General features: G+C 44.1%; 2 protein-coding genes across 4 annotated transcripts in view; both read left to right on the top strand.

The window, feature by feature from the left end:
- Window positions 1-269: 269 nt before the first annotated feature.
- fbrs (fibrosin) lies at window positions 270-18,626 on the top strand. 3 transcript variants are annotated; one of them, XM_071512028.1, is made up of 19 exons: window positions 270-2,082; window positions 4,368-4,550; window positions 4,951-4,977; window positions 5,185-5,214; window positions 5,613-5,661; window positions 7,731-8,103; window positions 8,281-8,513; window positions 9,413-9,708; window positions 9,834-9,878; window positions 10,166-10,264; window positions 10,548-10,631; window positions 10,862-10,900; window positions 11,355-11,426; window positions 13,054-13,207; window positions 13,621-13,701; window positions 14,625-14,708; window positions 14,880-15,096; window positions 15,501-16,769; window positions 16,833-18,626. In XM_071512028.1, exons 1-19 carry the CDS (start codon window positions 1,780-1,782, stop codon window positions 17,170-17,172), a joined length of 3,978 nt encoding a protein of 1,325 aa, XP_071368129.1. In that variant the 5' UTR covers window positions 270-1,779; the 3' UTR covers window positions 17,173-18,626. The 3 variants fall into 3 exon arrangements, with proteins under 3 accessions (XP_071368129.1, XP_071368127.1, XP_071368128.1); XM_071512026.1 differs by having other exon boundaries at window positions 15,501-18,626; XM_071512027.1 differs by lacking the exon at window positions 4,951-4,977 and having other exon boundaries at window positions 15,501-18,626.
- An 846-nt stretch (window positions 18,627-19,472) lies between these two features.
- The window catches only part of srcap (Snf2-related CREBBP activator protein), a 37,774-nt gene continuing 31,658 nt past the window's right edge, over window positions 19,473-25,588 (top strand). The window contains exons 1-3 of the mRNA XM_071511986.1: window positions 19,473-19,612; window positions 21,142-21,218; window positions 21,906-25,153. Of these exons, the coding sequence (XP_071368087.1) occupies window positions 22,145-25,153 (3,009 nt within the window). The 5' untranslated portion in view covers window positions 19,473-19,612; window positions 21,142-21,218; window positions 21,906-22,144. The remainder of the gene's footprint in view (window positions 19,613-21,141; window positions 21,219-21,905; window positions 25,154-25,588) is intronic.

The raw sequence follows: 25,588 nt of genomic DNA, 5'->3' as shown, positions 1-25,588 counted from the left end.
GGTCGAGTAGAATTACTTAACAAGACACAAATTAACCAGCATTTGCTTGTGGCTCTTGTCAATTTGTCATCCTGATCTTATGTTATACATGATTAAAAACTGACACAAATCTGTTCCAAGCACTGAAGAATAATTCGTTTTAAGTGGTGTGAGTTTAAAAAGACTGTTTCCACTTGGTGGCAGTATGCACAAGCAGTGCCACCTAGAAGCAACTATCATGAGTGAGGAAGAAGAGTAGCGCACACAATGCACTGCACGGCTGACAAGGGTTGTGTCTCCCAAATTTCCACGATAAATTTCCAATTCATAGGAAACTTGTGAAGAGGCAGCAGCGGAGCCGTGCTATTTTCCTCCGTGTATATTTGCACTCTGGATTTAGAGAAAAATCGTTGACCGGAAACGTCGGCGAGTGCTTCCAACTTCTCCTAAACATTGGATTACACAGTCAAGGCTGCATGAAGGAGTTGCCCAGCCCAACGGGGGCTCGGCCGACACCCTCGTCAATGGAAATCGACACCGAGGCTTTGATATGCGGGCCTTGAATATTTTCTTTATAATGGAGGCGGAACGAAAGGAAATTTGTGCGTGAAGAAGCGACATATCGATATTGTACGGATGACTGGTTGCAAAACAGTTACTGTATTTTCCCTGCTTCCTTTCAAAAAAATTGATAGTTTCTTGTTTGTGGTTTAGCTAGCTAACAGCTAGATCGGCTAGCTAGCCACAGTGCTAACATTACGTCTTTCTTTTGATGTGATGCGATTTCAACCATTCGTATCGGCCCATCAACATTTGGCAGGAGAAAAAATGTTGTCCACTTAGCTGCAGAACATCGGTTAGATAATTTACTTTTCGGCTTGTCAGCATTTTTCAGACATGTTTGAAGAATATAAGTTTATTCTTGGATAGCTGACTGAATATATTGTGATGTATTGAGTTAGCTATATACATGCTAATCGCCTATCCAAATGAGCTAAAGCTAATTGGCTAACATTGGCAGGACACGGAGGAATCAACCCAGAGCTAGCTAGTAGTAGCATAAACTACGCTAACTCAACAGGATATCTAATTTTGGCTGCTGATAATTTTAATTCTTAGATTGGGAATCATTAAAGGCAGTTTGCCTCAATAACTCTTCATATTTCCACATTAACACGAAATCATGTCATGGTCACTCGAGTATTAATGCTAGATATCTGAGTTATTGGCCTTGCTAACTGGCTAGCGTTATCATTTTGCTAACAGGCAAATTAATTTGTCAGCGTGTGCAGAAACCCTAGAAATTCTAGACATAAGGGTTGTATTGGGCAACGCCAAGGCTGATATAATTTTCGTTTTGAAATCAGTGTATTGGTAATTTGGCCTGCTTTGTCAGCAACACAGACGTGTCTTTTTTGTTTACATACGTATATTTGGTTGTCGGCTGATTTTCTTGCTAGCTAGCTAACGTTAGCCTTCTACGAGACACAATCAGCCATGTCCTGACATTTGGACATGTCGTGAATGCGTTATAAATTCTTCTGTGGATCTAAGTTTGCGTTCAGATGCATTGAAATGACACTAAAATTTCGCCGAAAGAAAGGCACTGATGCCAAGATACTGTTCTCAAAGGACGCTAAATAATAGACACTGGTACTATTAACGCCATTTTAAACAGGGGCTCCTGCGAGGGCCTGTGTGGTGGTGGTTCATTTGCGGTTTGGTGCCTTCGACCGGACCGGGACTTGAATAAAGTGCCTTTGGTCTGACTGGAGTTATTGAAGGGGGTGCCGTTTCAACATGGAGGGTCCGAGCCGAAGCAGTGGATTCAGGCAGAGCCGACGGTCCCGTTCACAGCGTGACAGGGAGCGGCGGCGGAGGAGAGTGGACCTTGCCGAGCAGCGGGCCACATCCCTGTCCTCAGGCTCTGAGCGCGAGGCTTGTGGGACAAATTCTGTACTGGGTCCCGGTGGAAGAGAGTGCCGGCCCGGATTCGGCAGACACAGGCCTCCCCGCCGGAGGAAGAGAGAATCGGTTTCATGCGAGGAAGACATCATCGATGGTTTCGCAATTGCCAGCTTCATCAGCTTGGAGGCCTTGGAGGTAAACGTTGTCCTCTGGGTTTGGTATTTTTACATCCAATCATCACTTGTCATTCTTCATACAGGGCAGTGGACAGCGTTTAAATATCCACCACAGTGGAAACAGAATGATGGGTCTTCAATGTAGAGTGACAGGCAACGATAATTATCACAATCCTATTGTCTATGCAATTTAAAGGTATGATTGGCAGATTAGAACTCAGCTAAATAGTCTATTTTTATTTTTTTTAATTAATTTTCCTCTCCAAAACTTTCACATCACATCAGATCATGCCCTCTTCCCTCACATCAAATGTGTGAAAAGGCTGTAGATTAAACTCCATTCAACTCTGACACCATTACTTGTTTGGAGCAGGCAGTCCACTCAGCTCAGCCAGCCACACACCCTGAAACATCCTTCTGATGGCCTTTTGAAAGACCTTAATTATTCATGTTCAAATACTATAAGGTGTAGATGAGCTGCCAATTGGCTTTTCAAGGGAAACAAAACAACAAACCTATTAGAAAAACTGAATGAGCTTAAGTGTAGGTGATTCTACAGCACAACATGGTGTATTGGTGCGCTATTGTTAAACTGTTTGTAATGGGTCATTGTGCTTCTCAGGGCTCTTCACCTAATTTGACTTGATATGCTTTTGATACCAAACTATCTCATGTGGATGGAATATTATTGAGACCATCCATCAAGACAGGGCAAGAAACATAAGTGGCTTGTGGATTCCAAAAATCACCTGCCACCTTTACAAATTTACCAGCCAATTGATTTGTTGAATAATGCTTGTTTACTTGTGTCAGTATCAATTGTCAATCTACCATCCGCATTGAGAATTTGCCAGCATTTGGCTGGTGTTAATTTTTCACCATGCATCCAGAACACAGCTTTAATGGAATTTCATCAGGTAAACATGTAGGCATGTGAAAAACGCATGTGAAAGCAGTATACAGTAAATCAAAACAGGAGCTTGCTGAACAGCATACCAATATCAAAACCTGACAGATGTCAAATAAGACATAATTGGCATCTGATGAAGAGAACGTCACCTGTAATCATACTTAATCTACCTTCAGGCATGGGTTAGGCTTACATACAGCATATTTTATGGCATCTCCCTTTGACCCGAGCAGCACACCAAAAAAAAACAAAAAAATATTTTTCTACAGGTCACATTGTAAAACCTAGACTTTAAGAGTACAAAATAACCCATGATTGATGGTTGGTTACCTTCCAAAGTGGCTGATAAAATAAATACATTTACCAGCAAAAATTTAGGCTACCAATATTCTGCTGATACATTGTGGCAAGTTCCCATTCTGAATTAAGTGTGAAAGACAAAAGCAAAAACAAACAAAAAATTAGAAAGGTGGCCACATGCCTGTAGTTCTGATGTAAAATGTCTTTTATTGAAAAATTTTGATAAGTTAGGCTACATCAGTTTTACAGACTAGCTGTGTTTGTCGGGGCATCACTTGGTTTGTTTCTTTGACCTACGCCCCATCTTTGTTCATTTTCTACTTGCAAGTATCAATGTATTTCTTCTACAGTAGCGAACACAAACTGTCATTACAGTAAACCTTTCAGTGTTTCCTCTGTTATTTTATGCAGCTGTAGTGCTTTTTAATCATAGTAAAATCATTACCTCTAAAAGTAAGTAGTACACATTGTAGTTTTAGTTGATAGTACTACTAAATTACGATGCTAAATTTCACATTTTCTCTAGCAGTGGTAATTTCCTTGTTGTGTTGGCGCACCACTGCGAATGAATACAGAGGAAACACTGCCTTTATTTTATCTGACTGAGACATCCAATCATCCAATCCAACCAGTCTACCAAACAGGAATAATGAACGATGTGGCAATGCAAAAATCCATTCTGTCAAGTTTACACAGTCATTGAAATTTCTTTGTTGATACACTCAAATAACAACTGCAATTAAGAGTGTTCAGGCTATTTTGGAATATGTGTGTTTGCTTGTTTCATGGCTTGAAAGTGTTTGCATTTGCATTTCAGTAAAATATACATTTACTAGACAGAAACAACCCCCTTTCCCCAGTGGGTTACCTGAACTCAATTCTTTTTCTCCAAAACTCTCTGGAGAATTGAAGAACTGCTTGGTTCACAAACGGTCTGTCTAGGCACAAGGAAACTGTACAGGAATCAGGTCTATCAGGAAGTTAATCTACATTTAGCCTTTGGCCATTGGCCGCTGATGTACATGTTCATGCATATTGATAGATAGGTAAACATAGATTGTCATGTTTAAAAAAATGTTTTTTCCTCTTATCAGATGGACTGCTCTCTGAAGCCAAATCAGCGCACCGATATGCTGGGAAGGAGGAACAAGGGGAAGAGAGGGCCAGAGGAGAACGGCGGAGGGCCGCTGTCAGAGCCCGAGGAAGGGGCCCCACCCAGCTACTCCAGTAGCTGTTGGAACAAGAGTAGAAACAAGAGAAGAAAGATAGATGAAAAGGTGAAGCAATGGGACATTGCTCAGGCCTGGCATGGGCTTTAATGTTTTGGTTTGCTGTGCTCTTCATCTTGCACGTCTGAGATGCCGCTGACCTGAGTATCATGCTATTGGAATAGTATTTGAAAATGACCTAGTGAGATTGGCTTACACAAACACACACTAGTTATTACACAAGTGGTAATAGCACACATTATATACAGAGGATGTTGCTTCTTTGAATGAAGCAGTGCATGGTGATTGCTTTACAGCCAGGCAAGATAACTTGACATCCATGTAATTTTCTTCCACCTTAAGTTTAATCACCGTAAATGATGTCAATTTTTCCATTTACTTCTACAGTCTTATTTAAGACCTGATTTAATACAATTAGACCTAATATTATGTGTTACTATTCTTCTAGGGACTCCCTTTGGAGACTGGCTACATTGTAAGTTGCTTTTCTAATATAATTTAATAGCATCCGTCCCAGCACTGTGCTACACTTTTACAAACTATAGTGAACATGATATGCTGTGATGTATCAGTATCCAGCCCAGCATTGTGCAGCATCTCTACAAACTGCTCTGAACTCTGTATGTTACTGGAAATATTCCAGTGGGTCCAAATCTGAATGTTTTTTTCTGTCTTTTTGCAGTGTGACACTGAGAGTGATTCAGGAGACAAGGTGTGTACTGCTTGCTTGTAATCTCAAAATATTCATGCTGGTTGGCTACTCAAGTTAAATTTTCTTATTACATAATAAAAGTGTTTGTGCCACTGCGCAATGTAAATAAAAAATAGACAATTGTGTTTGCTAGAGACATTGTTTGCTTTCTGTAAGTAACTTTGTAACCATCACTTGCTGAAAAATCAAATGTTAGCATTCTTGAAACTGATTTCTCTCTCTGAAATCTGGAAAACGACCCATCAAATTCTTAAAATAATTTGATGGGTAGTATATAGAATGTCACATGTTTCCTGTGACCATAGGGTATAAGAAATAGGCACCTGACATATTGTCTTTTATTCCATATTATGTAGAGCATAATTCTTATGTTATCTTTGTTTTGAATCCCCCCCCAGGCCTCTGACAATGACATGGATCCAGTGTTCACAGTCAGCACCAGGAAAGGTAAGAGAAATTCTGCACTCCACAAGGAAAGACTCCAGCTCACTGTGTTTTTCTGCTGTTTCATATTCATGCAACGATGGACTGATGTGTCAGTCAGTGGACCTTCATCAGGCTATATTTAGATCTGTTTTCTTGACATCTTAAGGGGAAATTAGTAAGGGAGCTGGGATTCTGTCCTTTCCACTCCTGTATCATTACATTGGGCCTCATGCAAAAACATTTTCGTATTCTTATCTTAAATTGCTGGTGGACTCATACGAGTGTGCCACGTCAGATTCACCAAACGCTCGTATCTTCAGAAAACTGTCGTAAATGACCTGCGTAAACATGATGAATTCCACCTGTTCTAAATGAATGCGTGTTCATGAGAATAGTGAATTTGCATAATTGAAGCCCCAATAATGCCATATAAGGTTAGGCGTCCGGCTTATATGTCGGGAAGCTTCATTCATAAAACTGACAGGAAGACTAAGGAGAAGTCTACCAGCTCTGAGATTGAAGTCCTACTATCAGAAATAAGTCAACCAAAGCATATAATATTTAATATAATTCAATAGTGGAATCAAAGGCCCTGCTAAAGCCAAGGAATGGGGAAAAATAACTCTGTGCGTTCCCTTGTGATAAACAACTATAGTATTCTATACATTTTAGATGAACACTAAATAAATATCACAACAAAGCTATAATTCCCTATAGGAATATTATAGTGACACTACAGAAGACAAAAATACCATGATAAGATCACTATAAACTCACTATTGAGTACCACAGACACACTAAGTCCCTATCGGAGTATTATAGGAATATTATAGGACTATAGTGATTTGTCGTTGCCGTCACAGAAATAAAAAAAGAAATGGTTTGACATGAAATTAGATGCAAAAAGCAAGGTGATCCATGACTGCAACAGGAGGGCCAGGAGGAATTCTCCCTTACAGAGAGAGATGAAAGAATAGGCCTATACCTGCCATAACTGGCGATATGGCAGTGTCAGGTGTTAGCGATGTCGCCCTGGACAGCGACTTGCACCTCAACCTGGTAAGACCTAAATTTAGATTCACTTGCACTTACCCACATTAAAGTTTTCAACTGGAGTAAAATAGCCTGTAAATCAGATTTATCTCCCTCTATAATGTATTTCCCTCAATACAATCTAACCTTGCCTTTGTTTCATCTGAGTGTTTGTCAAATAACCTGGGAAATTAGTGTTTTTTGTTTTGTCTTTGTATTGAGCGCACTTATAGGCTACTAACCCACATGGATACTTATGAGATTTTATGCGGCTCTGGTAAAATAAATTACGCACTACCTTCTTTTGAAAAAGCCATCAGTGCTCCCTTGCTATTTTTCCTGTTGCTGTAACCACTGTACTGGTTAATCTCAACATGATTATACATTACTGTACAGTGTCATTTATATATTCAAACTCAAAATGTCTTCTTCTTCAGAGATACAATCCATTAGTCGACAACAAATTTATTTTTTTTTGCTTTGGAGAATGGCAGGTTGATTATACGTGACTCGTACGACAGGTCTGGACCACTCGTACCTAAGGGAAAATTTGTAAAAACGAGAAAATTGGTGAATGCGGCAAGTTCTCTTAAATCGCTCATACGAGTGATTTAAGAACGAATCTGTTTGATGAGTGGTTCTTGCATGAGGCCCAATTTGATTCAAATAGGCACTCTCAAACTGTCCATAGTAGATTAGCTGCAAATATTAAAATTATCAGGAAATGCAGAGGCAGTTGGAATGCATGTTCATGTATATTGACACAATACACCATAAAAGGTCAATTGTTTGGTATTCCATGGCATGGGGTTAGTCTTCTGTGCTTTTCCTGCGGGTCTCTGTGCCTCACTGTACATCCAGAAGAATAAATTTACTCAAATGTCAAAACAACAAATCATGTTCTTTTTTACATCGTGACACAAAAGAATTGGGACCCTAAGGGCTATACCAAGTACGGCATATGTTGCGTGCCTTTCTCTCTCTCTCTCCTCTGTGTAATGTGTAGGAAAAGGAGAAATGCCCATTAAAATTAATTAAAGTCCTGTTCCCTTTTTTAGTAGTGGAGCCTACCCCTGTGAGCATGGCCGCCTCCATGGGCAAGAGCTGCCCTCCTCTACCGGCCCGTTGCGGCGGTGTCTCCCGGCTGATGGTGACCCCGAGAGTATCTGGCCTGGAGCGCAGTCAGGAGAGAAGCCTGGAGCCGCCTTACCCAGAGCCTGTTTCTTCTTCTACCTCTTCTGCCTCCGTCTCTTGCCTGCCTTCCCACTTCACGGTCACGGCCTCAGCCACGGTTACCCGGGCCAGCCAACTCAACGGTAGCAGCAGCCTTCATAGCCGCCACAACCCCAGCCCCCCGCTCTCCAAACACAAGTCCTTCCTCACTTTCCCTGGACGACCTCACTCCATCTACAGCATGGGCATCAGCAACAGGTCTGTCCCTGAAGAGTGCATCCATACTGGACCATTTCCAGGATTCATCTGCACATCTTGTTTTTGTACATTGCAAATTCCAGTTAACCTACATTTTTTTGGATTGGATAGAATTTGATTGCATTTATCGATCAAGGGCAATGGAAATTTATTGTTCATACTTTCTTTCTTTTTTAGGAACAGCAACTCAGTCAAACCTCCATCATCTGCTTCATCTGCTGCTTCTTCCTCATCCTCCATGCGTCCCCCCACTCCCTCCACCAGTATGTCGCTGTCCCTCATGAGAGGTTCAGGATCCTCAGGGCCCCTCCGACCCCCGTCTCGAGCCGGCTCCGGGGCCCTGTTCACCTCCTCCCCTGGCCTGCCTCCCCCTCCACCACTGCTACAAGTCACCCACTCAACAGCAGCAGGTACAGTCAACAGCAATGCTACTTCTCTCTGCTCTTCACCACTACAGGAGTTGGTCTGTTTCAGCTTTTTTCACTCTGTAAACACAAACAATAAACCAAACCCAGACTTCCTCTGGAGGTTTCCTGAGTACGTTTTGCTTCAGGTACGCTAGGTGCTTTGCTTCATTTGCACATTGTGAGCATCACACGCTAACTGTTGGTTTGTCAGGTGCATTTGAGGAAGTTATTTAGTGATGAAATATCACTGCAAATCAGCTGACATATGCACTAAATGTATCGCATTCATTGCATAAAATACATGCTGCATGCTCATCAGTATCGGATTTGAAGATTGGTTAAAAGGCCCCTTGTAATTTCCAAATGTCATTATTTTGGAGATGAATATGGGCTCCATTGTTTGCCAAATTAGCTCATAAGCTAGTGTTTAAAACAGACTATAACCAAATAACTTTCAGACTATTGTATAATAAATTTAGTAAAGAGCCGATCTGTGATATTATTTTAATGTAAGTAATGTTTCACTGAAGCAAAATGAAAGTGTGAGTGGAATGTAGTTTAGGAACTTATTACCGCTGAAGTGAACCAGAACAATATCATCTTGAAACAGAAAGGAACTGAATTCATTCGCTCTCAGTCCTCTTCCTGATCAACTTAAAGTTTGGCTTATTTAAAAAGGCTATATCTTGAAACAATCTTAAGAAGGAAGCTGAATATAGGCCATTATAGTAAGATGTCTTAATCTGATGGGCCTTATTGTCACTGTTAAAATCCCTTTTATTTCTTTGTCATATGCTTCTCTATGTTAAATGCCACTAAACTTATCTTAGCATTGTTACTGTTATTTTTTTTTAACTAAAAATCCCTCTCCTTTCTCCTGATACCGTAACCCTCGACTACAGACCAGGATTTGCTGCGTCAAAATTTAAACTCCCACTTCTTGGCCTCACAAGAGCGCGAAGGCAGGCGCAGCGTCCCTGGGGCTGAAAACAATGCAGCCGGTGCGGGCCGCTCCACTCCTGGCGGTCCGTCAGCATCAAGTTCCACGCCAGGCTCTTCAGGCAGGACGTCCCAGAACCAGCCGAGCATCCAGCCCCTGGCCTTCCAGTTCCATCAGCACAACCACCAGCACCAACACACACACACGCACCAACACTTCACGCCCTTCCTGCACCCGACAGCTACCGCGCCGCCTCTGGTAAGATGCTCTTGGCTATTATACTGAAAATCTGATGTGTACTACTTGAAATTCCAGTGTGGCTGGAATCTAGACTGCATTCAGTTTAGAAATGTTTTAATCCACACACTCCTTTTGTCTTTTAGTTTGATAAGTATGCGGGCAAAATGGACGGGCTGTACCGACACACTGTGAGTACTTTGTCTAATCTTGTTCTGAGTATATACAGTAGGTGGTTATAATGTACAGATTACCAGGTTAAAGGATACAAGAAGAAGACAGAGAAAGCACTCCATTAAGGACAGACACTCATTTCTTTAACTGATCAACTACCAAACATGCAAACAGCAATGATTTAATTAAATAGGATAGGAAGGAGCTGTACATATAATCAGTACATCAGTGGTCACTAAGCATTCTCTCTCTCTCTCTCTCTGTGTGTGTGTGTGTGTGTGTGTGTGCGCGCGTGACATGGTAGTTCTTCCCACAGTACCCCCCACCCTCCGTGCCAGGTATCCAGCCTGTGATTCCTCCCAATGGGCCTTTCAGCTCCTTGCAAGGAGCCTTTCAGCCAAAGGTGAGAACAACTCTCACTCCTCCATATCAGTTACCAGCATGAGTTACCAGAGAGAAAAGACAGGTGATTGGTGCACTCTATCGGTGAAAATGACGCTGCCAACATAAAAGTGTAAAGAAAACAAGCAGAGGGTGCCCGTTTTAATGTTTTCATCCCATTAGGCCTCATTTGCCACTGAGATCAGTTACTTGTAAAAGCAAGTGACATTGAATGTGAGATGTTAATCTGCTCTAGGCGTGTAGGTTGGTGGGTTGTGGCTGATGTGGTGTGCTGTGTTTGACAGCCTCTTGTCCCTCAGGGAACGGGTCCTGAGATGACCGCACGTCTTGGGGTTGTGCCTCACCACCTGCAGCCCAAAGACCCCAGGGTAAGGACGGCATGCTTACTTAGAACCTGTGGTATTTTCAGACAGTTAGGAACAGAACTCTAGATGTGTCCTTGTTTTGCGTAGGGATGTACTGATGTGCACATGCCAGTTTAGGCCATTATGTGCTGCAAAATGGGCCATAGTCAGAGCAGTAAAGAGTGCAAAACTATTCCTGATAAAGAGTGAAACATGTTGATTAAAAGTGGTTTTACAATTCTGTTCTCTCGTAGCTAACTGATCCATTTGGGACATCGTTGAAAATCAGTAATGTAAGCAAAAACAGATGTTTTTGAATCCCTTGGCTCCTTAAAACTTTCAGCCTGTGATACTTTTCTCACTGCTTCACTCACTCTTTGCACTAATCTCACTCCTAATCTTGACTGCTACTGGTCCAATCAATGCCCTTGCACACCAAGTTAGATATTTCAGAATCATAATTTACCCAAGTATATATTGTATGTGCTTGTTCTCTCCCCAATGGTTTTCTTGTATTCCTACTTGTGCACTTTTCACTGACGTCCTTCTTTATATCCCTGAACATATACTGAGCACCAGTAAGTAACCTTATCTCCAGCTGGAAAACCCCAACCTTGTGGAGAGGCTAAACAAGATATTTCTGTGCAACAGGAAGCACATCTGACTCTGTGTGCAAAGGCTTTAAAGTCTTAAAATGCAAATTCCATTGTATAGCATAGTAAATCCTGTGATTTTTGTCTTGTACAGAAACCAGGAAAATGGTGTGCTATGCATGTACACGTGGCCTGGATGATTCTAAGCCATCAGAAAAAAGTAAAGGTAAGTTTGTCTTTTTTTTTGTGATATACCATTGTTGTTGTTTCACAAAATTTAGATTTCAGTGGTCATATTAGGAGAATATAATCAGAAAATAGATCTCTCCCAGTGAGATATTGTTTTTATGTATCAGTGAATAAAACTGAAAAGTTGTTGCTCACATTTCTCTTGACAATTTGGCCTAAAGCTCAGAGAACCCACTCATGATAAATTATATAATTTAAAAGAAAAAAACAGTTATACTCTCAAAATGTGAATGATTTTATACTGTATATTCTGGAAAAAAACTTTTTGAGATGCAAGTTTCTCAACCAACAGCAGCACAATGATCAATAAATATCAAAGCAAGCAGGAAGAGTGTAGGTTTCATTTTTTCATTAAAGGGGTGTGAAACCATAAATTCACACTTTTCAGCTGTTAATCAATTTTCATGGCAACTTTGTGATGAAACACATCCATCCTGGTCATAATTTTGACAACACATCACATGATGCTTTTTTCCTGGATTTTCTGTGCAAATTCTGGCTTACTGTTGCCAACTAGCGGCTGAAAAATCTTTGATTGTACAGTGTTGTAAGTAAGTAAGTAACTTTATTTATAAAGCATTATAATATTATATACCTTTTGAGAGCAGAGACGTCACAAAGTGCTTCACGGAGGAAATAAAGCATAAACAAACATACAGACATAAAACACAATAAAAACAGACAAAAAAACACAATAAAAACAAAAGTAAATAGAAAATTACACAAAGGCAAGTCTAAACAAATGGGTTTTGAGCTGCTTTTTAAAGGTGTCCACAGTGTCCACAGATTTTAAGTCCAGAGGGAGAGAGTTCCAAAGTTTAGGAGCCACAACCTCAAAAGCACAGTCTCCTTTAGTTTTTAGCCTAGATCGAGGAACAGCCAGCAAACCCTGATCAGAGGACCTTAGAGACCTGCTGGTGACAGGGCTGCAGTAGAGCGTTAATGTAGGCAGGTGCCTGACCATGCAGAGCTCTATAGGAGATCACAAGAACTTTGAATTGGATTCTGGATTTGATGGGGAGCCAGTGAAGAGCAATCAGAATCAGTGTCACATGAGACCTTTTGGAGGACCTGGTCAAGTGTTTAGCAGCAGCATTTTGGACCACTTGTAAACGATCCAGGGATGTTTTGCTGAGGCAGGTGAAAAGGGAGATACAATAATCAAGATGGGACGATATAAAAGCATGAATTAACATTTCCCTCTCCGCTTGAGACACAATGGGCCTGAGCTTTGCAATGCTTCTCAGCTGGAAAAAACAAACGCGAATCAGACACTTGACCTGTTGGTCCAGAGTCAGAGCCTGGTCCATAGTGACACCTAGATTTCTTATGGAGGGTTTAACCGACAAGGTAAGAGACCCAAGACCATCCCTTATCTTAGGGACAAGACTACACACTTGTTTTGGTGGTTTACAGAATTTTGCATGTCATCATACATAATACAATCTTTCCCCTTTCAACGCCAATCCTCATGCCGCTTGCATTTTTAAAAATCGCACAGTTGGCAGAGAATGGCTCAAACTGAGAGTTTCATGACCCTTGAATGATATGCCAGTTTAATAGCTCTACCCATCATCTGTCAATTAACTCTCTATCTCTCTCAGCTGATGCAGGCTGATCCTCACAAGCTAGACTTCCGTAGTGAGCTGCTGGCCCGTCTTCCTGGCGCTGGGGGCCTCGGCCCTCTGGGGCCCCTCGGAGGAGCCATGCCTCCGACGCATGACCTGACCAGACCTGCCAGTCTGTTCTCAGCCACAGGTGCGTCCTCAAACATCACCATTTTTGCATCTAAATAACAGTAAATGAACGGAAATGTTCATTTAGTGGTGATTTAGACACTCAAGAGAGTTACTGTATAATGAATATGCATGTGTTGGCTGACAAAATATTCTAGCCTACTTGATTTTTTTCTTTGATTTAGTTGTAAATTTTTCAGTGTTTTATTTCTTCACGTATGATTCTGATTAACTTTGAAGAGAGCTTATTAATTCTTTCCTTTACCTTCCGTCATTACCTACTTTTTGATTTGTCCTGTCCTCACATCCCCGAGGTTTGACAGATGCTGTAGCATTGCTATCCCGAGTCACAGCATGAAGTATGCAGTAGCTCGATGCTCTTGATTTGATTTGTCATGTTTTTTTTGTTTTTTTTTTCCTTCTTCTTCCCCTCAGGTGGAGTCAATCCGTCCTCAACTCCTTTCATCCCTCCATCAACGCCCCACTCCTCTTTCCTTGCACCAACGGCACACTTGGGTAAGAGTGGCTTCAAAAGGCACATCTGTATGCCACTTGCACCTCCAACCAATATCTGTCACTTTGATTCACCCACTCAGGATTTTACTTTGAACTCAGTATTTGCTGAAGGCCACGCAAAGCCAGATTGATAACTTGGCTCATTTATAACTTCAGCCATTAATTTGCTCTAATGGTCATACGACATGCTTTGACTTTAGCTGGAAAAAACTGTATATCTGTTATTGGGGGAGGGAAGGTCTTCCATAAGCATTAAAGGAATAGTTCACCCAAAAATGAAAATTCTGTCATCATCTACTCACCCTCATGCCAAATGAAACACGGGTGAAATTTGTTAGTCCATATAACACACAGGGAGGTTGCCAGCACAGCTTCGTAGCAGCCTTCTCCAAAACTGAAGTCAGTGGGGACCTGTTCTTTAGAGTTCCAAAACAAAAACAGCCAAACAATCACACTGTGAATAGAAAGACCTATACACCATTATTTGTTATAAATCAATCAGCTGTAGTAGATTTGCAAATTATGGTGTAAATATAGGTATTTTTGGAACTCTGAAGAACTGGTCCCCACTGACTTCAGTTGTTTTGGAGAAGGCTACTATGGAGTTGTGCTGGCAACCTCCCTGTGTGTTACATGGACAAACTTCACCTGTGTTTCAACTGGCATGAGAGTGAGTAGATGATGACAGAATTTTCATTTTTGGGTGAACTATTCCTTTAACATAGAATATAACCGTATGTAGCTAGAATTGCAGTGAAGTGCAGCTTTCATCATGCAGTATTTCTGATGTTTATGTCCATCTGCTTACATCATATTGAAGTCATGAAGAAGCTTCAGCAGACCATACCTGTGTAGGATTGTGATGCTGTGAAGTTTGTGTCCACACAGTATTTCTGATGTTTATTTGTGTGCGTATGTTTTAGATCCGTATGGCCGCTCGCCACCCTTTACCCCGTTGGGAGCCCTGGGTTCTGGTGCCTTCGGAGGACTTGGCAGCCCAACACTGGGTCAGTCTCACACTACCTCTCTTGAAACACAAGAGTTTGGCTTCAGTCCCATTGTGTTTTTGTTTTTAACAGTTGAATCCTTAGAGTAGTTTTGAAAAGTTCTGGAACTACAATGCGAAAGTACTTGTTCAGACATTTTACATGTAAACACAATTGTTTTTTTGTTGTCAGCAGGTGGCTCTGTGTTTGGCCATAAAGACTCTCCAGCCGGTGTGGGCTTACCTACCCCCAACCATCATGACCCATGGAACCGCCACCTGCATGGTGGCCCGTCTGGGTTCCCTGCTGGCCACAGCTGGGCTAAAGGGGCAGACAAGAGGGATGAGAGGGATCGAGGGAAGGAAGCAGAGAGGAGAGACATCCCTCACATCAAGGATGAAAAGGACAGGTACGACATTCAACTGTTTCACTCATTTGAAGAGCAGTATTTTAATATTGGCTTTAAATTAAAGTTCTGAAGTCACTGTAAAGCACCGTGTCAAGTGGCATAATGCTTCTATAAAATGGCAGTTGAAACAATGTAAATGTTCAATAAATCTTATGTATTTATTGTATTTATTATATATTTATTACCATGCAACTTAGTTCTTGAACAGTTGCAAAAGTACATGGTTGCTAAGTGACATAAATACTGGTATAACTGGTATAAGTAGGTGTGCGTTTATCAGGTATTTAACAACAACTTTCAATGTGTCTTTGCCAATGAAAACTGAGGACTGGAACAATTTGTTTTACAAAACATGATATGTGACCTCCATGATATGACTATGTACATATTACTTTGTTTTGCAGAGACAATATGCTGTATGGCCGGCAACCTGTGAGAATGTCTCCGGTTGCGCCTGCCTTCAAGCCCCGCAGTAGCACCCCAGTCTCCCACATTAATGGCCACAACAGCACCCTGGGAGGGAGCAGTGGGCCTATTGAGGACCTGACACGCAGCTTAAGCAGGGACAGAGACCGTGAGCGAGACAGAGATGGGGACAAGAGGCCGCTGCCAACAATGTCTTCAAGGGGGCCTCCACTTGGCCCTTCATCTTTAGTAGCAGATAGGGACAGACCCCGGTCTTCCTCATCTTCTGTGCTCACCACTCCCCCGCCCTCCAACCCCTCAGCCCCATCTCCCTTGGACCTGTATCCCCGCCCACAGGCCCCTACAGCACACAGCCTCCACAGCGAACCCTCACACTCCTCCTCCCAAAGAGACAACAGCCTCCCAGCTTCCTCCTCAGCTTCTGCCACTGTCACTTCTCTGTCTCAGGGCAAGAAGTCTGACCGGACCACAACCCCAGTTCCCAAACCTCCCCTGCTCCTCCCTCCGGTTAAAGTCAAAGAGGAGCGTAAAGAGGAGCCGGAGCACATCCCTATCACCCTGCAGCCTCACCCGGCGCCCAGCCATAGCTTTGACCGCCCCAACAGCCATCCCCACCACCATAGCTCCGGTACCCCTTCCTCTTCTCTGTCACTGACTCCCACTCCCGGTGTTCCCATCCCCCCACCCACTCCACACCCTCACCTTTCCATGCTGGAGCGCTCTAGGGCCATTGAGGCGTATCTGGGCTCGGCAGGGGCTGGAGGGCTGGTTGTGGGTCCAGGAGGAGAAAGGTTCACCCACGGTCCACACCAGGGACCCTCCCAGGCTCCACACAGCTTCACCTGGGACCCCTGGAGGGAGCTGGCAGCCCAGCAGCAACAGCAGCAGCGTAGGGAGGCTATAGCACTGCGGTCAGAACATCACCTGGCGCTGCGCTCCGAACCCCATCTGGCCCGGCTGCTCCAGCACCAACATGCCCAGCGCTTCCTGGAGGCTGAGAGGGCTGCGGCCGTAGCGGCGGCAGCGGCAGCAGCCACCCCTCACCACCCTCAGACGTCTACCTCTTCTGCCTCCAACTCTGCTGTCCGCCAGGAGTTCGGCCTGATGGCCCATCACTTTGACCGCCCTCCTCAGCTCGGACCCCCGGGAGGTGGGCTGATAGATGAGGAGCAGCGTGCCCAGATCCTGAGGGAAGACTTTGAGCGGGCTCGCTACTTTGGGATGCACCCGCACCCGCACCCGCACCCGCACCCGCACCCGCACCCGCACCCACACCCACACCCACACCCACACCCGCACCTCTCCACCAGCTCCCACCTCCCAAGCCCCTCTCACGCTGCTACTGCCGCCCACCTGGAGCAGCTTCACCCTGGCCTTCTTTCCCACTCGCTCCCTCCAGGAGCTGCTGCCGCTTCCCAGCACCACGCGGGCCTTTACTCCCGTCTGGGACCGCTACACCCACACCATGTGCCCAACGGCATCCTGGCAAAGACTCCTGCCGGCTTGGTGGGAGCTCTGTCAGTGGGGGCGCCGCCTCCCCTCATTCCGTCCGTGACCAGCCGGTCGTCCACCCCTCCCCGCAGCTCCAGACTCGGAGGGCCAGGTGAGCTGGCACTGTACAGCGCCCACAAAGACGGAGAGTCCAGATAGTACAGGGACAACACTGGAGGAGATCAAGGGAAATGTCAGGATCACTGTGCTGCTCTCAACCTGCCCCCTTCCCCCCTCACAAACTACTAAACCCAGCCCACCCAGTCACACAACCAAACACGGTTCCAGCCGCCCCAAAAAAGGGTAACCATGATTGGCTGGGAGATGACAGTAGGGAGGGAAATGCAAGACTTATCAGTGTGACTCGGAATATCCCCAATGGTTCTATCAGTGCAATTTAAAGGTACATGGTTTCTGTGCATCCTTGTGTATTTTTATTTTATATTGGCTGTTGGTTATTACAGTACTCGATTGCGAAAGCTGTATGAAGAGGCAGAGGACAGCTTTTTTTTTTTTCGGCAGGTGAATTATTATCCATGCTTTTAAGCAAGCCTTTTCCGGGTGGATTGGAAATGACTTCCAGAGGGATGTGCACTTTCAGAACACATTAAGAGTTCATCCTTTGCTTGGTTTAAACTCATGGGATATTATAAAGCCCTCCTCTGCATAAATCAAACCTGATTCTGTATTGTGGATGAGGGCTTAAGAAATACATTGGTAAAGGGGTGTTTTCTGTTCTGTTTTTGTGTCTTTTTGTCATTGTGAAAAGACAGATTACTGATGAAACGTATGAACTAATGAAGATCAGTGAGCATCTGTACCTCAGTTCTCTGCTTCACCCAAAAAACCAACCCCAAACCCTCAGCTTCACCACTTCTGTGATGAGATTCTCCACCGTTTTTGTTAATTATTATTTTTTTTTCAAAGGATGAATGGCGATACGGACTGCGCTACGCTGTGGGTGGAGACAATATTTTAGAACTTCCTGTAACTGTTTCCCATTCTCCTCTGACTCAGTATATGAGCAGGACCAGATTATAGTAGTATAGTGAAATTGCCTTTGTAATTATTATTCTTAACATTAATTATCTTCTATAATAATAAATATATTCACTGTTATGTTATTTGTCATTGTTTCAGGTATCAACCAGTACTCTCTCCCCAGGTAGTAATAAGTTGTTTCAAATCATGCAAAAGACAAAGCAAAAGGCTTGCTTCACAGAAAACTTTTAAATGCTTGTGAACATTAAGCCGTAACCATTGCAACCTCTGGCCTCTTCAAGGATCTGATCTATGACTTTGTTAATATGCTGAGAGGGAGGTTTGCGTGTGTGTCGTTGTTGGTTGTGTGTTATATCACATTTGGGACTATGGGAGCCTTGTATGTTGAACTGCCGAGATGTTTCATCGACAAAAATAAGTTATATACATGGACAAGTGGGACATCTGCTGAAGAACTGAAAAATAAAAGGACTTGTGTCAAAAGACAACTAGACAGTGGGTATATTGAGAGGAGGAAAAGACATTGGGTCGATTATTTTAATATGACCATTTTATACCTTTCAAACCCCCTCCCCTAGAGACCACAAAGATTAATTATTAAATGAATTGTTGTTTACTCAGTTGTGTGGGTCTTTTGTTGGAATTTCTAAATGACATTTGTTCCGTGCAGCAAGGGAATGTGATACTTTTGTATTTACTATCTCAGCTGAATTAATTCTTCATGCACTGATTATATCAGGTAATCCAGACTGAGACCAAAAGGCAAAAACGGGAACCAATTGTCACATTACAAGCTCGGTTTTTTTTAGTGAGTTCATATTTAACAAGGGGGATGGTGGGCAGTAAAGACATTTCACCTTGAGTTTATTGATTATAAGGAGGACTCGTTTACCAATGTCCCCTAAAACCTCTATAGACCCTGAGAACTGGACCGACTAAGTGTCCTGGTCCTCTGATCATCATTTGTTCATAAAAGTGGTGAAGTATCGTCTTTCCCAGAATCTGTCCACTTGTGATGCAAGGATGCCTATTCATCCTGCAACATTAGGATGCACTTATTTGCTTCCACTGGGACATAAGACTGACACGACGAAATGTGACCAAAGTCACTCTCATCCTCCCAGTGATTTCGGTCCTAACAGCGGGAACGGGTACGGTAAGAATAAACCAATTATATGTCAATATTTAAGGCAAAGGGGTTTCTGCAAATGAAACGAGGATAAGATATTTCCCACTGACAATTAGACGCTTACCTAAATTGGTAAGAGAACGTGCATATATGTGAAAAATATAAAAATTTCAAGTGGCGCGCTGGACGATATCTCGCGAGATTTCACTGTGTTCTGCACTTTGTCAGCAGCAGCGGTCCTCCACCATTTCGCTGCGTTAAAGTCTCCTCCCCGCAACCGCTACATTCTGCGCCGAAACCCACTCTCTCCCGGTCCGTATTTTAACTTCTTCCCACAGACCTACTTGTACCTCGTTGGGTACCGGGAGACAGTTTGGATTACTAGCATCACGGATTGAGTGCGATTTTATGCGGATGACGACTCCTTCAACGAGAATTTAGTAAAAGAAAATTGGTCGGAAATTTCAGGTAGGTGGGAACTTAAGATGGCGGCCTTGAGAGGGGGGGGCATGGAGGAAGTATTAGGGGGACACTAGGGGGGCTAAAACTGAAGAGGGACACAATCATATTGCATTTGTCTTGGTTGTGTATTTCAACAAACTACGTACAAAGCTTTTGCCGTCACAGTGTAGCACTGCAGATCGCCAAATAACAAGGACACGACATTGAACAAATTCTGTTTTAAATGGTAGTTAACGTACTAAAAAGACCACTGAACCACCGTTTCCCCTTCCGTCGCTGCTGAAGAGACAGCTGTCGGGTGCCTTGGGCCCCCCTAAACCCCCCTTATAATCATTGCAAAATTTATATGGAACTTTGTAACATTGGTTTTTGTCCTTTCATATTTTCAGTTAGGAAGCAATAATTGTTAGTCGTTGACACTGAATAATTTTAATAGATTTTTTTCGTAGTTAGAGATTTGACCCCGCGCAATGACGTCACGAGTGATTGTCCCCCTCAGTAGTGCATGGAGAAGCGGGTTTTAATACGACTTTTTCGGATGTTTTGTCTCATTGTAAAGTAACTTATCAAATATGTTGGCCTAAACTGGCTTCTTTCAAGCAGGAGCGTTACATAACTGCGGGTGGGATGGGGCGCCTGCGCATCCAATGAATGCACCTACCAACTCTTCTAGGTTGCTAGTTAGCAATCTTTCCAGTGGTGCCAGCCAAGCAGTGTATACTATTGTACAAGCTAGCTAGCTAACTTAACTAGCCAAATCAGCAACGTTAAACGTTCGGGTTGGCTACCTTAGTTATCTACCTTTCATCAAGAACACGATTCCCAGCTTGTGGTGTCATTGGCACCCTGAGACTGAGAATAGAAAGGCGACAATTGTTTAATTTTACGCAGCCAATGCACTGCTACTGAATTAATATGAAATTCCTTTATTGAGCGAGTCTATGTTATGTATAAGTTCATGCGGGTACCACTAGCCACAATGAATAACATTTGCATTTACGAGAGTATGAAATGAATGACTGGAGGCCCGCGCGCTTGGTCGCCGGCTTTTAGCTTGGAAGCGCGTGCTGCAGAATTCTAAAGTCTTCGAGTGGTGACTGCAGCAAATGCAACTTATAGCCACCGAGCTGCTTGTTTTGTGCTCCCTTACGGCGTGTTTTAATTACTGCTGCAAGATACCTACTCTAATACAACCAAATAAATAGCCTTCATGCTAGCACTAGTTAGCTAACCTAGCCATCTCGGTGCTATTGCCATTCTCGTGACGTGACATGGTACTTACCGTCCCACACACTGTAATATTTTGTTTACTAATTAGATACATATTGTAACTTGTCTCGCTTTTATCACGTTCATTCCGAAAACCAGATATAACATGACAAATGATCCCCATAACCTGATACAGCCAGTGTGGCTAGCCTGATAGCTTGCTAATTTAGAGCAATTAATTGATGGTAAAGTGGAGAGATATGTAGTAGTAGCTCATTTGTTTTCATGAATCGTGTTACCAACCGTTCCTATTTTCGCTTCCTCAGAATATGTGGAGGGGACCCTAATCTCAGCATCCTGGAAGTAGAAAGTACGGAAGATCTGTGTCTCACACCACAGACAGGTGAGAAGTTGTTGCTCAGCACAGATATTAGGCTAATCCAGTATGTATGCATATCCAGCAGTCATGGTGAGGTGCCGGACACAGAGAATGCTGAAGAGTGAAAGAAAAAGAAAATATATCAGTACATTTGTTAAATGCTTCCTTGTGGTGTATTACTTGTGATGTTTCATCCAAAAGAAATGATAAAAAGAGGGGGCAGAGATTTTTTTTTTTATCATTTCACTATTGGAAATAAATCAAGGAAATGTAGGCTATACCTTGTATCGTTTAATATTAAAACTTAGGATCTCTTGTAATTACCGTATGTATATTTGCCCCAAATACATAAGGCTATCTGACATAAGGCTTTACTATCTCCATTGTTGTTGTTGTTGTTTATTTCCTACGTAGATCATTTTGCTTTGTTTTTACGAGTAAAGTTTTTGACCTACAAGTAGATGTGGGTGCCATGCCATTTTTAAGCCATTGTTTTTAATCTAGTGAGTCGGATGGCTGGTGGGCGGTGAGAAGGCTACTATGTCCTATATTCACTAAAATCATGAAAACTCAATATCGCTACTGTGAACCCCTGCTCAAAGAGATTTTTGTGCTGAGTTTTTTCTTCTTCCACCTGTCCTTTTTTAAAAAAATTTTATAAATTACCCACTTCATCCACACACTTAAGTAACATCCTGTATCATCCCCCAGGTGCAGTGTGTAGCCGGGGCAGCACAGAGGGAGGAAGCTCTGGGGAGGAGGCGGTGCAGCAGTGCGCCCCTCCGGCTGTGGATGTGCTGGGCGACGACCCCCAGGCTGCACAGAATGTGGCTGGGTTGTCACCTCAGCATGCCCCGCAGCCGGTCGCAGCTGCCCCCCGCCCAGTCCCACCGCTCACCAACCCGTCCAAGGTGCCATCGCCGGAGAGCCACGACTCAGCATTCCCCGGCATGGAGAAGGCCCCTCCGACCACCTCGCCTGAGATTCTCCCGATCAGCGACAACGCTAAGGACAGCCTCCTGGAAGAAGGGCCCACGGTGGAGAGTGTTGCCGAGGGTGTCCGAGGTGGAGGATCCTTGCCAACATCCCTCATTGAGGACTGCAGTCCCTCTGATGAGACGCAGCATTTCCCGGCTCCCTTTCCTCCTCCTCCGCCCCCTTCAGACACACAGACCGACAGGACAGCGCAAGAGTTGCATTACGGGTCACAAACTGGTAGAGAAAAAGGCCACTCAGATAGTCAGACAAACCCGATTCCACCACCAGGAGAGGTTGGCGGACTTGTCGTTGTTACTGGGGCAGAGGAGAGACAGCCCGTCCCAGACAGAGACACATTGGAATACAAACCAGAGACTGGAACAAACAAGGGACTGGGTGGAGGAGAGCACACAGTCAGAAATATCCTCCCACAACCCCACCCTCAAGTCTGCTCCACAGCCTCCTCTCCTCCCGTCCTGCAATCCAGTGTTGATTTTACAGTCAAAGATACAACAGAAGATAGAGGTATGGAGCAGGAGTCACTTGCTCAGGCAAACCAATGCAGCCACATACCTCCATCCGATGCTGTGGAGCAAGCAGGTGGTCACCAAAACTCAAAACCGCCTCCACTCCCGGTACCCGTATCCGACAACAGTGAGAGCAAACAAACTGACCTCTCAGCAACACAACTCAAAATCATCAAGCAGATCTCAAATGATGCCAGTGAAACGCAGGGAGCAAATGCCATGGAATCAGTTGGGATGCTCGAGCATTTTAAAGAGCTTGTGGAGACCTCTCATAAAGAAACACAACCTCCCTCAACTGAAATACTTGAGCCCCCTAAGGCAGGAGAAACAACTTCTGGAGTCTACGCTTGCCCTGCTAACGAAATTTCCAGCAGCATCCACAGGAGCTGCCATCCCCCAGCAGGAGAGCTGATGGTGCTGAGCAAAGGAAAGGAGCAAACCGACGCAGCCACTTCCTCATCTGACTTCACAGTGCAGCCAGATTGCTCTTCCCTACAGGAGAGTTCCACAGAACCCCCTTCTGGCCCCCATCTATTGGATACAGACCTAGTAGACTCGAGGCAGGCGGAGCAGTTTGTTGTGGAAACATCTCATCCTCCTGACCAAGACCAAGCAGTAGAGACTCCACTGATCTCTGAGCTTGTGCACTCAGCTGAGGCTCAAGGAATTGTGATTGTCAGGGAGGACGCTCATATCAGCGGCGACTGGTCGGACATGCATCTGAATCAGAGTTACCTCTTACAACAGGAGGATGGCAGTGTCTGCGAGGCTGCTGTTGTTAGTGAACTGAGCTCTGGACTCTCTACTGGAGAACCAAAGCTGTATGAAGAAAGCATTCAGTCAGATATTGAGATAGACTCACAACCTGTAGAAGTGTATGAGATATGCGGCCTGGTGGAGGAGGTCGCTGAAGAAACAATCTGTGCCAGTAGTAGTGTACAGATGCCCCACTCCCCGGGCTATGAAGTGAACTTATTCAACGCGCTATTAGAGCACCCTGAGGAGTACACTGGCAAAGAGGAGCTAGATTCGCATCTTGAACCTTCTCTTCACACAATTAATGAAAGTGACAGTGTCATAATTTCCCAACAGGCCCTCCCTTCATCACATGACACAAATGAAATGGAGATTTGCTCTAACAATAATTCCCATAACATGTCCATGCAAAACACAATGATCGCTGCTGTGGGGCAGCATTTAGTATTAGATGCTAACCAAGCAGTTGAAGTGACTGACTCAAGTGAGGTTTGTTTAGTCGAAGCGGCTGCTGTTGCACCTGATTCATTCACCGTTGAACAGACTGACACCAATGCACAAATTGTGGCACCTTGTCTGCAGACTGATGCAGCAGTCTCAGATCAAACGGAGGTGAGTGTTTCCCCTGTAATTCAAATGCTTCCCGAAAAACAGGAAGTGGAAGCAACAGCTGGTTCACCATCTCTCGTTTCCCCAATGGAGGTAGTCATGGGGGAGGAGATAGGGATGGATTCGTCCCTTGCTGTTTCAATACATGTTTCCCATATAGAAAATCAGCCGTGTCTAAAACAGTCCCCAGGAGTCACTGTTGTAAGTGCCACAAAGCCTGAGGCCTGTGTTTCTTCGCACGAAGGGACCAAAGAAAATCCTACTTTGACAGAGACTCCATCACAGAATATTAAGAATGTTGCTGTGACCACAGAGACCAAACCAGAGGCCTTCTGCTCCGCTCACTCCTCTGGTGGTATAAATCCAAAGCTGCTGCTCCTCAAAAAGGGAGAGACTCCTCTCCTGAAACACCCACCTTCCCTTTTGGCAAAGGTGTCCAAGCAACAGAATGCGGCCGGCATGCTGGCCAATGCCCACAGCCCCGGATCTGGCACAGTGTCTGAAGAGTGCCTTCCCCAAACTGTCTCAGCAGCAGACTCTGTATGTGAGTCTGAGGCTGTTAGCAGCCAGAAAGATCAGACGCAGTGCTCTGTCAATAAAACTTCTGCTACAGCACCCCCCACCAAGACACAGCAGCCTACTACTACGACTACTAACAGCCCATCCCAGCTTCTCCAGTCTGCACCTGCCCCTACCACAACCTCACAAAGCAAATCTGACAAAGAGGCCTTAATTGTGACTAAAACGTCAACGAGGGAAGCAGAGCCTGCGCCCCAAAATGTTGTCACCCCTAAAGATGCCACCCCACCTACTAAGCCCCATACCCTTGACATGCCCTCGGCATCAGTGGAAAGGGCAAGTAAAGTTCCAGTTTCCTCCAGTTCTAAACATCCTGCCAGCCAGTCTGACTCTCTCTGTCAGAGTGTGGAGGAAGAGAGTGAGGAGATGGAGCAAGACGGGCCACCAGGAGAAGCCGGGCCCCAGGAGGCTGCCGTAGGGCAGGCTAGCAGTCCAGAGGAGGGCAGTGACGAAGAACCTGAAGCTGACAAACCTGAATGCGGGATGGTCACCCCCAGCTCAACACACAAGGTATTTTTTTTTTTAAGGAGAATGGGCAATCCATTTATTCAATCCATTTTATTTAAGGGTGACACTGATGGAGAGTAGGGGAGACAGGGGAGAGAGGGTTTTGGCAGGATTTAGTCCTAGGTCATGTGGGTCTAGAGAGGCAGGAAGAGAATTGATTTGGATTTGAAAACAGCTGTCAAGCGTCATCAGATGCAAGGCCAAACAGCATAGTGCATGGAAGCATCAGGCCTCATATTACTGAAGTGGTCTGAAGCGGTCATTGCATGTGGATGTTTTTAAAGCAATTGTATCAGATTCATGAAAGAAGGACAAAGCCAAAACGGAGGTGATTCTGAGAGATGTAAAGAGGGGCTCTTGGTATATCTAAGCGTCATGTCAGCTGTGTTCTGTTTTGATCGGCTGGGATGTGTTTCTGTGCCACTGTCCAGTGTATCT

Source organism: Centroberyx affinis, unplaced genomic scaffold (assembly GCF_046629955.1).
Source record: "Centroberyx affinis isolate AG114_WGS23_722 - 3 ecotype Tasmania unplaced genomic scaffold, CSIRO-AGI_Caff_v1 ptg006025l_1, whole genome shotgun sequence".
NCBI classification, from domain to species: domain Eukaryota; kingdom Metazoa; phylum Chordata; class Actinopteri; order Beryciformes; family Berycidae; genus Centroberyx; species Centroberyx affinis.
This window is presented reverse-complemented; position numbering and strand designations above follow the sequence as displayed.

Bases quoted from the DNA above. Each gene is read 5' to 3' on its own strand.
- fbrs (XM_071512026.1), top strand. From the start codon at position 1,780: ATGGAGGGTCCGAGCCGAAGCAGTGGATTCAGGCAGAGCCGACGGTCC. The intron at 8,104-8,280 runs GTCTGTCCCTGA...TTTCTTTTTTAG, and splicing joins AGCATGGGCATCAGCAACAG to GAACAGCAACTCAGTCAAAC. The intron at 9,879-10,165 runs GTGAGTACTTTG...GTGACATGGTAG, and splicing joins ACGGGCTGTACCGACACACT to TTCTTCCCACAGTACCCCCC.